The sequence below is a fragment of the Arvicanthis niloticus genome, chromosome 30, assembly GCF_011762505.2.
Source record: "Arvicanthis niloticus isolate mArvNil1 chromosome 30, mArvNil1.pat.X, whole genome shotgun sequence".
In the NCBI taxonomy this organism is placed as follows: Eukaryota; Metazoa; Chordata; class Mammalia; order Rodentia; family Muridae; genus Arvicanthis; species Arvicanthis niloticus.
The window spans coordinates 21,546,203-21,561,803 of NC_133438.1; the positions used below are offsets into that span (position 1 = coordinate 21,546,203).

Here is a 15,601-nt window from a genome sequence, read left to right on the forward strand (position 1 = left end):
CAGTGGTGGCGCACGCCTTTAATCCCAGCACTTGGGAGGCAGAGGCAGGTGGATTTCTGAGTTCGAGGCCAGCTTAGTCTACAGAGTGAGTTCCAGGACAGCCAGGGCTACACAGAGAAACCCTGTCTCAAAAAACAAAACAAAACAAAACAACAAAAAAAAAAAGAAAGAAAGAAAGAAAGGAAAGAAAGAAAGAAAGAAAGAAAGAAAGAAAGAAAGATAGATAGATTTGTCACTGTGTCATGATATATCTGGTTTGGTACCACAGAACCTATTCAATCATCAGATGGGCAGTGAGTGCTTCCTGCTCTTCACAGTTGGTGGCACAGTTCAAAGTCTGAGTACTTGTGATTTACAGCTTCCTGTGCAGTCCCTGTTGATGGGTGGGAAGTGGACTTTATGGCTGTGGGTAGACAATGAAAACATTTTAGAGAATCCATAAAAGATGTTCAAATATTTAGAGACCTTAGTGGAAGATCTGGTTGTCCACCATTGGTGACAAAGGTGATTTATTTCTTATTGTAAGTTTAAGGTTTTAAAAGTTAAACTTCACCTACTTATCTTTGGTGATTTTCATGGGGAGACATTTTAGAATATGGTGGCAGTCACTCTGATAATCCACGTCACGGCCTCCTCCTCTGACATACAGCTCTACCTTGTGCCTCCTCTAACGTTCCTTGTAGTGGCTACTGACTCAATCGCTTGGCTTCACCCAGCCACTCAATCCTGACTGCGCTTGATTTTGGAACCCCTGCTCTGGTCTCTGGAGGGGAAGCTTCCTGAATTACTGTGCTGCTCCAAACCTGCCCACCACGGTTTCTGGTCAGAATGGTTCTACAGGAAGGCTACCAAGTTAACCAAACTGCTGCTCTGTCTGCTTGTCTGTCCCTCAAACCTCTGCCTGCCCACCCGGGCACGTGGGTAGGACCTACCTCTCTGAACATCTCAGAAGTGCGTGTGCTTCTCTGGCCTGTTTGCCTTCCCTCGATTTCACCGTCCAGCACAGCCTTCTGTCTGCCATGTTTATGACATCTGCAGTTTCCAGGAGCCACAGTTACTGTTTTCTTCACATGAGCACAGGTCTTTTCTGAGGCCCTCTTGGCTCAACCTGAAGTCTTGCTTTTCAAAATCTACCCATTTCTATAGAGAGGGATTTGCCATGTTTCTGTATTACTCTCAGACATAGCTACCTTTTTGTAATAATAATAACGTGTTTGTGTTTTCTTTACATGCTATCAAGTTGAATCTGTGAAGTCTAAGGACCACTGGCTTCCTCTTTCCTTTTTAGATTTTTTTTTCCCCACATTCCCCTAACCATCAGAAAAGTGAGATGAGATTCAATGTTTTCTTTAAAAATAATGTGAAGAAGGGCAGATGGTTTAGTAAAGCACTGAGCAGCATAAATCATATATCTTATCTTAATATATCATAATCATATATGATTAAGATATAAATATATATCTTAATCATGTATCTTAATCCTTTTATACTTTCAATTGAGTATTATTACTTCTTAAAACTCAATTTTCTTTCAATCCTTTTATTCAGGGTCTCATGTAGTCCAGGCTGGCCTTAAACTCGATATGTAGCTGAGGATGTCCTTGAACTCCTCTTCCTGCCCTTACTTCCCAAGCACAGAAATTATAGGCTACTACCTATACTTCTCTTCAGTTGAGTGTTGTTAAGGGTGTGTAGCTCGGTGACAGGATGCTTGCCTAGCATATACAAGACCCTGGTTTCAAGCTCTGCCCCCTCTACTACACACCCAAAAAGTGTATGTGTGTGTGTGTGTGTGTGTAGGTGTGTGTTTTAGGAAAGGGTGCAACTCTGGTGTTAAAAATTTTAAGCTTAGGGGCTGAAGAGATGGCTTGCTGTGCCAGCATGAGTTCAGTCTCCAGAAGCCACGTAAATGCTGGACACAGTGTCATACGTCTGTAATCCCAGCACTGGGGAGGACCCTTGGGGTTTGGTGCCCAGCCAATCTAGTTGAATCTGTGAGTTCCAAATTCAGTGGGGGACCCTGACACAGAAGGTAAGATGGAGAACAACTGAGAAAGACACGTGACATTGAATTCTCTCCCTCTCTCCCTCCCTCCCTCTCACACACACACACTCACACTACTCGTGAACACACACAATTATATACACATGCCTAAAATCTTAAGCATATAATTCTTAGAGCTGCTGACGAAGCTAAATCAGCACTGAGGATTCACCCAGAGCTTGCTTCCCATTCTGGGACACACTGGTGCGGGAGTTGATACAAAGTCTCCTTTAGCCCCTTGCTTTCAGCCTGTGCTGTTTAACCCATATTACCGCGCCCATAATATCGTGCGCACTATTTTCTCTGCAGGGATCTTGACTTAACTTCTTCAGCCCTTGTCTCTCTCTCTCTCTCTCTCTCTCTCTCTCTCTCTCTGTCTCTCTCTCTCTCTCTCTCGGCCCACCTCTGCACCTGCTTCTACTGTGATCCGTCTCCTTTAGGTCCTGCATGGAGGAAATCTTGGAGCTCAAAATAGGAGCCCCTACTTGGAGCTTCGTATTTTATATCTGTTGTCTCTTGGAATTCTCACAGTAGTCCTTCCTAGGAGTTTTCCATTTCATTTTAGCAAACAAGAAAACTGAAGCCCAGAGGCATTGAGAAATGTGTCTTAGCCGCACACAGGAAGTATGGCTGAGCCAGCCCACAGGCCCAGGCTTATCTCTCTGTTACAGCATGCTGCCTGCTCCACACGGCAACGGAAACAAACATTTGTCTATGCGTGGTCCTGAAGCAAATTGATCAATGGTCATAAAGTGAAACAGAGCTGGCCAGCTGAGAGCTACCGGCTACTTAATAATTCGTCTTAAAGGTCTTGTTAATAATTAGATATTTTGTTTTTAAGGTTTGCTTAATGTGTGTGAGTGTTTCGGTCACATGTATACCTGTGCATCACGTGTGTGCCGCCTGGTGTCCTGGGGGGGGGGGGCAGGAGAGGTATTAGATTCCCTGGAACTGGAGTTACAGATGGCTGTGGGCTGCCATGTAGGTGTTGGGAATCAAACCTGGGTCCTCTGCAAGAATAACACTGTGCTCCTAACTGTTCAGCCGTCTCTCCAGCCCCAGTGGTTATATATTTACTTGTAGAATGTGACTCAGAGTTACCCCGGTCGCTTTCTGAAGAACTAGAGCACCAGCTTCCGTAAGTCGCAGTGTCTTCTCACAGAAACAGGCCGGACAGTGTGAGCTGGTCACTGGTTGGTTCTTGGTTGCTAGCGGGCCTTCCATGGGCAAAAACTAGGTTAGAATATCAGAGTTTCTCTTTGCATCTTGGGAGCACACCAGATCTACCTTAGGAACTGAGTGTACCAGTTAAATGCTTCGCTAACCTAACTCACCCCAAGAGGGGAGAGAGGAAATAGCAGTAATGGCTACAATTGCAACAATAACCATTAACATTTATTGAGCCAGATATAAAAGGTAGCCTCACCTAAGTCATCCCTCAAATCTGCATAGCTTGAGAAGGTGACCGCAAGTGTCCACACATCTGCCACCTCATTAGCATGTGCTCCCTGACTAAAGAAAGACCAGAGCCAGAGCCACTGGCACTGGTCTTTTATTTTTATAAAATCCCTGTGCTTGCTGTATCTTGGGAAAGAAGCCCGCGCTTAGGGAATCACTGTCACCTCTTGCTTTATTATTCCTTCACTCAACCAGAGTCTCTCCCACAGATTACTTGAAGAGCTGGTTCGGAAAGAGAAAGAGTTACAAGCACTCCTTCACCGAGCGATTGAAGAAAAAGACCAAGAAATTAAGCACCTGAAGCTTAAGTCCCAACCCATAGGTAAGCAGTGTGGGATTTCAAAGTTATCCAGTTTAGGATGCCACAGAAGGCTGGGAAGGCCAGCAGGCAGCTGTACGTTATAGCTTCAGGGCAGCTGACCCTCCCTCACCAGCCAGAATTCCTTTTTAAGGATCTCATAACTTTAAACTTTAAACTTAACTTCTTAACTTTAGTAACTGATCACCTCTTCTACGAGCACAACAGAAATGCATGCTCGTGGTTACTCTTTCAGAGATAATGCATTATTGAAACAAACAAGAATCTCTGCTCTTTTAGTCCTGTTAGAGGTTTCATTAGAGGCGTGGTGGAGCACGCCTTTAATCCTAGCACTCGGGAGGCAGAGGCAGGCGGATCTCTTGAGTGGAAGGACAGCCTGGGCTACACAGAGAAACTCTGTCTCAAAACCAACCAAACAAAAACAAAACAAACAAAAAAAAACATATACAAACAAAAGACTTCACAGTGAGAGTGTCAGAATCAAACAGTGCTACTTTGGTCCATCTGTATTTATATCCGGCACGTTCCAGCTTTTCTCCCTTCAAATTTGGAGAGATGTAAATAGGACAAGCTTACAGTAAGAAAAGGCCGTAGCTTGAAACATGGAGGAAATCAGTCAGTTTTATGAGAACTTACAGCTGTAGTTGTATCTACAGTTCCTTCTACAGTTCCTTGTTCAGTTGCTTGGCTCTTCTGTATTATTACAGACAGTCAAGAAAGAGACTAAAAAATAAATAAATAAATAAATAAATAAATAAATAAATATAGCCGGGCGGTGGTGGCGCACACCTTTAATCCCAGCACTTGGGAGGCAGAGGCAGGTGGATTTCTGAGTTCGAGGCCAGCCTGGTCTACAGAGTGAGTTCCAGGACAGCCAGGGCTACACAGAGAAACCCTGTCTCGAAAAAAAAAACCAAAAACAAAACCAAAAAAACAACAACAAAAAAGAGACTGTAATTGTGGGGTTGGGGAGTTAGCTCAGTGGTAGAGCACTTGCCTAGCAAGCGTAAGGCCCTGGGTTCAGTCCTCAGCTCTGAAAAAAAAGAGAGAGAGAGAGACACTATAATTGTATATAGTACTTTGCTAACTATTTCTCTTGGTTGCAGGAAAGATGTAAGGCATAATTAGTGCACCCAAAGTTAATTTTAAGAAATTCCATGAAAGTACAAAGTGTATTTCGTTACGGTTACTTCTGACTTCCTGTTCAGTAGGAGAGTGGCTTGTCTGAGTTTTATTTATATTGCCATTTATACAGCCAATCTGGTTTTTTTTATTAGTCTCTTGACAGTCTTTAACAATTTAAAATGAGCAAGAAATCCCCACGGATCCCGAGGGTTCCGCATTACTTCTGTGACGCTAAAGATTCTCCCTACTCTTGGTTCTAGATATCCTGGGGTTTCCTGTGCGCCACCTGAATTCTCCCGCCACAACCACTGAAGATTCTGAACTTACTGGATGGCTGAGAGAAAATGGCGCTGATGAAGACACTATAAGTCGGGTAAGGAGGAACTGTCTGTGGGACTCGAGGTGTTTCAGTTCTTTGCATACTGATGAGGTGCACAGGAGACACAGGGCTGAGCAAGTCAGAGCCAGTCCTGCCCTAGGGAGATTCATACATTAGAAGAGATAGATGAATTCCCCTGATTTTTTAAAAAATAGTCTTACATTAGCAAATTCTGACACAGAGTTTTCAGTGATCTGTGTGTGTGTCTGTATGTGTGTTTCTATGTGTGTGAGTGTGTGTGTGGTGTGTATATATGTGCACATGTGTCTGTGTGAGTGCATTTAACTGTGTGTATGGTGCGCTTGTCTATGTGTGGTGTATACACGCATGGGCGCAGTGTGTGGAGGCACGTGTGTATGTGTGGTGTGTGTGGTGTATGTGCATATGTGTGTATGTGTGTCTGTGTGGTATGTATGAGTTTGTGTGGTTGCATGTGTCTGTATGTGCATGTGTGTGTCTGTGTGTGGTGTGTATATGCATGTGTGTGGTTGTGTGTATCTATGTGTCTGTCGGTTGGTGTGTGGTATGCTTGTATGTGTATGGTATTTATGTGCATGTGTGTGGTGTGTGGTATGTGTGGTGTATGTGCATGTGTATGTGGGGGCATGCATGTGTGCATGTGTAAGGTTCTCCCACAGGGCAATGAATGAGTCTAAAGGAGTGTGTAGTATAAAGAAGGCCGTCTGTGTACACTGGGACAGGACAGACAAGGAAAGGAAGTTCCTTCTCATGAGGTAGAAGATGAACAAAAGGTAGAAGATGAACAAAGGCCTTCTCATGAGGTAGAAGATGCACAAAGGCCGGGCAGTGGTGGCGCACGCCTTTAATCCCAGCACTTGGGAGGCAGAGGCAGGCGGATTTCTGAGTTCGAGGCCAGCCTGGTCTACAGAGTGAGTTCCAGGACAGCCAGGGCTACACAGAGAAACCCTGTCTTGAAAAACCAATAAATAAATAAATAAATAAATAAATAAATAAATAAATAAAATAAAAAAAATTAAAAAAAAAAGAAGATGCACCAAGGCAAGGAACGGACACTGCGCAGTCGTCCACGACCTCTAAGGATTCTGTTGTGTACAGACAGAAAGTAAAGAAGAGCAGGGAACAAACAAACTACGAGGGAATGCCCTCTTGCTGCTACTCCTCAACATTTTCATTCTTTTGCAATGTTACCAGTATCTGCTAAGCAGTGGCTATTCATTGCTACTTGACAAAAGGAAATGTGGCTGGTGAGTTTCTTCAGAGGCACTCGTTATGCAAACCACATTATGTCCATTACAGCTGACTCCTCCCTCACCACCATAGACTCATAGTTAACACGTAGAGAATCTGACCTATTGTCACATGTATAACACATGGATATATATTAAGATGTACTGTTTGAGAGTTGGAGAGATGTCTCTGCAGTCAAGAGTGTGATCTGCTCTTAAAGAATACTGGGGTTCTAACAGCCACATCTGGTGGCTCACAGCCACTTAGAATCCTAGCCCCAGAGGAACCCGTGCCCTCTTCTGGAGTCCAGACATGCCTGCACTCTGTGCACGTACCCGTATGTAAATACGCATCCTTATACATAGTTAAAAATAAAAACTCTTATTTTAAAGATGTTGTCTTTTTCCATTTGCTAGAGAAGACCTCTTAATAATACTATACTGTGCCGGGCGGTGGTAGCGCACGCCTTTAATCCCAGCACTTGGGAGGCAGAGGCAGGTGGATTTCTGAGTTCGAGGCCAGCCTGGTCTACAGAGTGAGTTCCAGGACAGCCAGGGCTACATAGAGAAACCCTGTCTCGAAAAAACCAATAATAATAATGATAATAATAATAATAATAATAATAATAATAATAATAATAATAATAATATACTGTCTTCAGATTTATGTATACAGATTTAAATAACTAAAATAAACTTTTATTTTCATAATATATGGACTACATAAAATTTAGGGTCTCTTTAGAGATATGCGTTTAACAATTTACTGCTACCCAAGTCAAAATAACTCTCTTGCTGAGGGAAAACAATATACCCAACCAAGTTCTCCAAAATATTTATCCTCGTGGGCTCAAATCACAGTCAAGGGAGATTAAGTCACGATCCAGTAAACCATCTTCCCTTTCATTTGCTTGAAAATTAAAAGCTCTATTTCCACCCAGAAGTAACTTTGCAGTGTATCATAGGAAGGTCTCTGTTGCTGGTTATGGAACGTAAGTTCGGAGACTACATATTGGCAATAATATCCCAGGATTATCGTCTGGCTACTTGGGAGAGAGATACGGAGCATTAGACTTGTTTGATACAAGCAGTAGCTGTGAGCAGCTGGCGTGCGTGATGGCAAGTGGGATTAAGCCTGCGTCACTTCCAGTCTGTAAGCAACAGGAGTGACATCGACATGTTTCTTTCTAAGTCTGTAATCTGAAGGCTTTTCCTCTCCTGATTCCAGAAGGTTGTTGTTTTTTATGGCTTTCCGTTTATGTTTCCTTAATCATTGGCGACACTTGCCTTGTGCACAGACGTTATTTATTCACAGTATAGACAGTCTTATCACATACATGCTTTGCTCTCTCTGCAGTTTCTGGCTGAGGATTACACACTAGTGGATGTTCTTTACTACGTCACGCGTGACGATTTGAAGTGCCTCAGACTAAGGTATTGCTTTCTGTCCCCTTATGCTTGGTTGTTATGAGAACCCCAGGTTAGCACAGGAAGTCTGGGTTCCTGCCCTGCGGGGTCTCAACCAGCTCTGCAGGCTCAGGAAGGGCTGTGTCTGGTTTTCAACCCTCAGACTAAACTAAATTAGTTGGGTGAGGCTATTTGGGGAAACTCTTAATAACTAGTATTTCTGTTTAAGTATGGGACAATCAACGGGAAGAGATTTCTTATATAAGACTGCAGACCAAAGTCATACAACCCCTCTTAAGGCTACCATGAAGAAGAGTTCTGATGTAGCCTGTGGTCCTCTGATAAAATAGCAGATGTGGTTCTTACTTAGCAGCTGGAACAGTTTACATCATCTGGTATAATTTTTTGTCACACTTTTCTCTCCTGGTCTAGGTAGATCCATAACTTACAGCCGTCTCTATAAAGACACATTTGCTGGGCGGTGGTGGCACATGCTGTTAATCCCAGCACTTGGGAGGCAGAGGCAGGCAAATCTCTGTGAGTTAGAGGCCAGCCTGGTCTACAGATCAAGTTCTAGGACAGCCAGAACTACACAGAAAAATCCTGTCTTGAAAAACAAAAACAAACAAACAAACATACATACATACATGCATACATACATACATACATACATACATACCATTTCAAAAATGCTCAAAATGTAAAATGATGTTTTTGATTTGAAAGAAATGAAGGGTGGTGAGAAAATACTGTGCACACGGAACATAAAAAGCCTGATAAGCCTAGGGTCTTCACGTTCTCACCAAAGGAGCTGAACGCTAAGAAGTCCCTTTGCTGTCTCAAGGGCATTTCCAAGTGAGAGTGTTCTTCAGCTTGTTCTTCTGTCTTTCAACAGGGGAGGGATGCTGTGCACGCTGTGGAAGGCCATCATTGACTTTCGGAACAAATGTGCCTGACTGCCACCAGGGTGACCTTGATTGGAGATTCTGAACATTCAGAACTGTTCCCCTTGTAGGAGGGGAGTCGAAGGGAGGAGAGAAGACGCTGCACTTTAAATCCAGTATTTGTTTACTCGTGAAAGAAAGAAAAAGAAAGAAAGAAAGAAAGAAAGAAAGAAAGAAAGAAAGAAGAGAGAGAGAAAGAAAGAAAACGCACTAAACTTTCCTAACTTCCTACGGAGTCTTTGTATAGACTTTCAGAATAACTGAGAGTTGTAACATTGGGGATTGTTTTTGTTTTTGTTTTTGTTTTCCATCTATACATTGTGATGGAGAGGTTTTTGAAGTCAGCAGCGGTTGTGTTTCAACCTAGTGTTTACCATGGAAGAGACAGAAAGTTTGGTGAGACTGCATACCACTGGAACAAAACCAAAATGTGACCATGGCTTTTTAGGTTCTGTGTGTGTAGTGTCCACAAGCATCTAAGCAGAAATGCATAATTTCAGTTGTTGTACAAATTTATTTCTGTTTTCTTTTTTTTTTAAAGTGTGCAGAATCTGAGAGTAATGATTTCAACTCTGTAGTAATTGTCATATTGACTGTATTTTGTAAGTTAAGTTTCTGGCCTAGGGTGTGTTTGTTGCGGGGGGGGGGGGGGGGGGGGGTTGTATATACTACTGAACGGTACCAGTTGCACATGCCGGGTCCTAGTGATGTTAGCTTGTTCTAAAGCTATCCATTGTATCATATTTACATAAAAGTAAAAAGATTGCCGGTATGCTACTCTGACAAAGTCCAGAAGATTCTTACTTTGTGCTCATGCTCTAAATGACTGGGTTAGATTTTGGTTTTTGTTTTCAATCGAATACAATGTGTCTCTGTTCAAGCAATGAAAGACAGCTGGAATCCAGATTGTTCCTTGGGGACAGCAGGGGGTGGGGGGGCGGCACAAGAGAGTGGTAAATATTTTAAACTCGATGTATTTTCCCCATGACCCCAACTTACCTTGAAAAAGCAAGACACCATACCATATCTCAAGCGGTTTGCAAGAGGACCCTAATGGATGCCATTGTTTTTTCTGTCTCCTTAATGTGCTTCTCACATCTGGGAAATTTTTTCAGCCAAATATTTTATTTTTATGAGCCTTCCAATGTAACCAGGATGAGGTCTGAAGCTCCTAGGTGGATAAATAAAATTAATTTCCTATCCACACAGGAATGTGTGTTACATAGGGTGGAAACAAGGGAGAGGTGTTCCCATGTCATGATTTGACCCATAAAAAAGTCTCCCAATAAAATAGAGATGGCCTTTATTTTTTTTTAAAAGGGTTTATTTATTTATTTTATGTATATGAGTCCACCATTGCTGTCTTCAGACACACCAGAAGAGGTCATTGGATCCCATTACAGATGGTTGTGAGCCACCATGTGGGTGCTGGGAATTGAACTCGGGATCTCTGGAAGAGCAGTCAGTGCTCTTAACCACTGAGCCATCTCTCCAGCTCGATGGCCTTTCTATGTGAAAATAAAAGCAGTGTATCACATTGCATCTGAGTATATAAACTATTAAATATATAAAATATGTAAAATGTATATATATATCATTGCATTTGAGTATATAAAATATTCTCTTGAAAATTTCCTCACTTGACAACAGGATTGATCTTTAAAACACCTCACCTCTGAGGGCTGATCATTAGTCTCTTGACTCCTTTGCAGAAATTTTGAAGAAAGCCGGTCTCCTCTGCATTAAGAAACAGGTCGTCTCATTAGTTCTAATGTTTTAAGTGCTTCTTTTATATTGTATGTACATAGGAACAAGCTACCCATTTTTCATGGACTCTTCAGATCCTTTTTCCTTCAGTCTCCCCCACGTCCAGTGTCTGTCTGCCTGTCACTGTTTCTCTACCTCCCTCTCCACTCTGCTTCTCTCTCCTTGTCTCTGAGCCTGTAGAACATACACAGTGTTCCCAGGTCATCTTGTACCTCACACACACAAGGTCGTCCGATTGTGAATTATGGTTCAGGAAAGGTTTGTGCTAGGAAGGCCTTTAGCATCAGCACGTCAGGGCTTCACAACCTAGATTCATGTTCAGATGACCTAGATACTTAATATCGCAGAACACTTGCTGAGTCCTGTGTGAGGCTGTAGCTTCAATCCAGCAACACTATATACAACAACAAAAAGGCCTGCCACCTTAAGGACCAGGCACCTTGGGAGAGGAGAAATGGCTCAGTGGTTACGATTGTTTCCTGCTTTTCCAGAGGATCCAAGTTTGGTTCTCAGCTCCCCACATCAGGTAGCTTTATAGCTGCAGTAACTCCAGCTCCAGGGGAATCTGCCTTCAGCCTTCATGGGTACCCAAACTCACATGCCCATACCCACATAGAGACATACACATAATTTAAATTAAAAAAAAAAAAAAAAAAAAACACCAAACAAATTCCCCATCAGTGATTTAACATGATCAAATCACATCTCATTTCTGGGTCCAGTGGAAAGCAAAATGGGAAATGGACCCTCTCATAAGGGGGAGTGAGGTGGCTAGCTCACTGTTAAGTATGGACACTGAAACCACTTATTAGCTCAGAGGGAAGCTCTCACCTAACTTTGGCCTTTGGCAAATTAATTAGCTTCTCTGCCTCAGTTTCCTCCTCTGTGAAATGGGGAAATGGTGCGCCTTCCACAAAGGGCTGTTCTAGGAGCTAAAGGAGGCCAGCTCAGCGCAAGTGAAGCCAGCATAGCCAAGGTGTTCAGTGAATGCTCAGCGCACAGTAAGACTCAGGAGCATTTATTAAATACCGTCTGGGAGCCAATGAGATGACTTGGGATAGAGGCGTTCGTCACGCAAGTCAGGGTGATCTGTCAATCCCCAAAACTCACGTGAGAATGGAAAGACAGAAGCAGTTCCACAGTTGTCCTCTGGGCTCCACGAGTGTGCAGGCTGAATTCCGCACACACCATACACACAACATGGTAAATGCATACTGGAGAGGACATGCCGTGGTGTGTGAGCGAGAGGTAGTTCTTACCATTCAGGCGAGCGGAGGAAGCGCTATGGACACCAAAGCCAGAAAGGGATCAAGAAAGTTTTCCAAGGCTGAGTGGAGCCTGGGAAGATAGTTCAGAAAATTATACAGGGATGGTGGTGCCGCTATTGTAAGAGAGAGAGAATGGATTTACCAGAACCCAATTTAAATGGCTCTGATGACTGAGACGCTGTAGTACCATAGAAGAGAGAGAACGGTGCCTGTGAAGTGTAGACAGTGCACGTGATGTCAGCAAGGACATTTCAGTCTGAGAACAGATCATTCATAGTTCCAGGTTTTATGGAAACTCCCTAGAGACAAGGAGAAGACAATCAAAAATGTGCATCAGATTGAAGACCCAGATTTGCAATAAATGTTCCCACATTTCACAGGTTGGACAAGTGTTAAAGCCAGCTGCGACTACTGAAGTTGAGGGAGTAAGCCCGCTGAGCCAGGACAGGGGGACACACTCCACATAGAAGGATCTTAACCTGGGCTTTGCAGGGGTGATACTAAGGACCAGGGCATTACATGGGCAGACAAAAGGCCAGAAGGGGGATCTGAAACATTTAAGGAAAGAGTAAAATTCATTGGGCAAATGATAGTGGCAGAAATTGGAAGGGGAGGGGGTCCAAGGACCTCTCAGGGAGTAGGGATGCGGAGGAGTAAGGTTAGCTTCACATTATATGTAAATAGAGAACCTATTAAAAAGGTTTTGAGCCAGAGAGAGCTGTGTAAAGTGGCTGTGTGTTAGATGATTAATCACCGACACAGTGTAAGAGGAATTGAACTGAACAGGGCAGTTCCGAGCCTGTCTCAGATCTGAAGAGGGTCCAGCACGAGTCAGGCTAACAGGAAATCAGGGCATCAGGAATGGAAACTAAGGGCAGTGATAACGAGGGAGAGGATGGGGTAAATGCTGAGCCTGGGTGGGTGAAGAGATTCAATGGCAGAAACTCGGCCAGGGTGTTCTAGATTCGTTGAATTCAGAGCAGAGTGTCATGGTAGGATTGTACAAAGAATATTGACAATAGGCCTGGAAGCAACTTCAGTCAGTAAAGTGCCTTGCAAGCTGAGGGCCTGAGTTCAAAGCCAGGCATGGTGATGTGCATGGTTGTATTCTCAGCACTGGGGAAGTAGAGACAGAAAGATCCCTGGGGCCTTGCTGGCCAGCCATCGTAGAAGCAAACTCTGGACGAAATGAGTTCTTGTCTCAAAAACAAAGGTTGACACTGTCCTTGAGGTCAACCTTCAGGTTGGCCTCTGATCTCCATACTTTGATGTTGGGGGCTGACTTTTAGCAGAAAGCGGCTATCAACTTTGCAGCCATCTTGAGCCATATACCCTGACATGAGGCTTGGATTACAATAGCCTACAACAGCTGAGCACACTCTGATAATCTTGGTTTAGATACCTTGGGTGTGTGAGATCAAAGGTGTGCGACTTAAGAGTGTGACTTAAGAGTGACCTAGAGATCAGATTTAGAGACAAGACCTAAGGGCATGATTAAAGGTGTGACCAAAAGGCATGGCTTAGAAGTGAGACATATAAAAGGCAGAGGCAGACAGTAGAGAATCAGACACTTAGAGGAAGAGAGACTGAAGAATAAATGGGATTGAAACACACTCTGTCTGGTCTCCATTCCTCAAGACCGCCCTCACTCTCTCTCTTACTGAACCCCAACCTGCAGACTGGATCGGCAGCTTGGGCCGGGATACAGTGGCCGCCAAACTCGAGGCAGCCCGGGCCTCAACATTTTGCTCAGGCCTTGACATATTTTGGCCACCCAAACGTGGGACTAGTGCGGTTCTCAACACTTTGATACATGCACACCTACATACACACACACACACACACACACACACACACACACACACACACACAAGACTAAAGAATGTATTGGAGGAGGTTAGTACTGAGGTCAGGATTATACATTCCAGACTTGAGAGTCACCAAGGTGGAGGGTCCCGAGAGACAAAGCAGAGATAGGAAAGGCGTGGCTTCAACTCTGGAGAGTTTGAAGATTTCGGGAGGAAACGGGAAGAAGAGAGACCTATGTCAACAAAGGAGTCTGGGAAAGGAGTGAAACCTAGTTAGTGGGGGAGTGAACCAGTGCCAAATAATGCAGGATCCAGCCCACAAAATATCTAGGGGACCGGAGGGTGGTACTGTCCCCCATCATCCTAGCAATCGAGGTGGAGGCAGAAGACATCTGGGGAACAAATGATAGAAAAGCACTCAGCAACTTGATCCTGTGACTTGGGAAGCTACTATGGATGAGCAAGAAAACCTGTGTGTTATCCAATGGCCTGGGAGAAAAGGAGGCCGAAGGGAAACACTGCCAGAGGCTCAGCTCTACCCCTGGGAAGGGGGAGTCGGGGATCAGAAGAACTTTGTGTGAACTCAAGGCAGATGGAGTCTGTGTTCCTAGGAAAAAGTACATCTAAAGGATAGTCTTGTGGCATCTGACATTTAACAGATGTCATCCACTCCCATCTACTGTGTGGCAGACACTGCAAATTAGGTTTGGAACAAGGAGTCTATCCAAGGCCTTAAGTGCAGATGACTGTCCTCCTCAATGTATTTAACTCGGAACAACTGAAACACAAATAGTCGAAAGAACTGGAGGGCAAGCACACACCGAATCAACTACTACCAAGCACTTGCCAATGACTTATTATTATTTTTGTATTAATTAATTAATTAATTGAGACAGGGTCTCACCATTTGGCCTAGGCTGGCTTCATAACTCCTGATGATCCTCCTGCCTCAGAGAGTAAGGTGGGATGCTGTAGTGAGAATTTTGGTTTCTTTAAAAACCGAGTTATGTGAATATGTGTTTTTTTTTTTTTTTTCTTTTTAAATTCCAGGTGTGGGATAAGAGGCTGCTTCTTCACAGCGGGTGATTATGCTCTACCTTGTGCACTAGCAGAGGCGTGATCTTTGCCAGCTACAGACTATCTCACTGTTCAAAGATCCGTTTGCCTCTCCCACTGTAGGCTTGGTGCTTTTGGGAGAATCCACGACGAACCAGAAAACCTGTAAATGAAGTGATACACTCCAATCTTGGGCTTGGAGTGACAGCTCTTGTAAATAAAGGGCTGTATTCTGACACTCTTTTCTGTCCCGAGTACATTGTGTGGGGTTTCGATTTGTTCAGCTAACCGAGGGTGGGCACGTGCCTCTCTGTCTGAGCGAGCGGGATCGGTAGGCTGCTCTGTTCTGTTTCCATTTCTGTAGGTTACTTAACCACCCCCTCAGCATTTTGTGGCTTATCGTTTATTTTGCCTGCTCCGGCAGAAATTTGTTTCTCAGTTGCTAATGTTTCTTTTTAAAACTGCCTTCCCCACGCCTCTGGTCCTTCTAAACAAGATAGTCAGAAGACAGTTTACTAATCGGAAACCAAGACTAAGAAACGCCACGCCAGTCGGCGCAGGATTCCCGAAGGTGCGTGCTGGGCCATCAGACACGGAAAAGCTAGAGTCACCGGCGACAGCGAGCCGGGATACAGGCGCGGAACCCAGCCGGTGTGCTCCAGCTCTCCACGTGGCACCGGCTCCTTGGGCGACTGTCGCCACGGACTCCAGCCAGTCCGCCCGCACGGAGCCGAAACTGACCAGGCGGCTTCAGAGTTCAAAGGGGAACCGAGCGCTCGAACGGCCCCCCGCCGCACCGGGGCTGCGGGTGGACGCTC

The 15,601-nt window shown here is 44.2% G+C and overlaps 1 protein-coding gene across 3 annotated transcripts in view; it reads left to right on the plus strand.

The window, feature by feature from the left end:
• Map3k5 (mitogen-activated protein kinase kinase kinase 5) overlaps nucleotides 1–10,190 on the plus strand; it is a 193,292-nt gene extending 183,102 nt beyond the window's left edge. For all 3 annotated transcript variants that reach the window (XM_076928058.1, XM_076928060.1, XM_076928059.1), the window contains 4 exons: nucleotides 3,712–3,824; nucleotides 5,207–5,319; nucleotides 7,891–7,967; nucleotides 8,836–10,190. In XM_076928058.1, coding sequence (XP_076784173.1) covers nucleotides 3,712–3,824; nucleotides 5,207–5,319; nucleotides 7,891–7,967; nucleotides 8,836–8,896 — 364 coding nt within the window. In that variant the 3' untranslated portion in view covers nucleotides 8,897–10,190. The remainder of the gene's footprint in view (nucleotides 1–3,711; nucleotides 3,825–5,206; nucleotides 5,320–7,890; nucleotides 7,968–8,835) is intronic.
• Nucleotides 10,191–15,601: the final 5,411 nt, after the last annotated feature.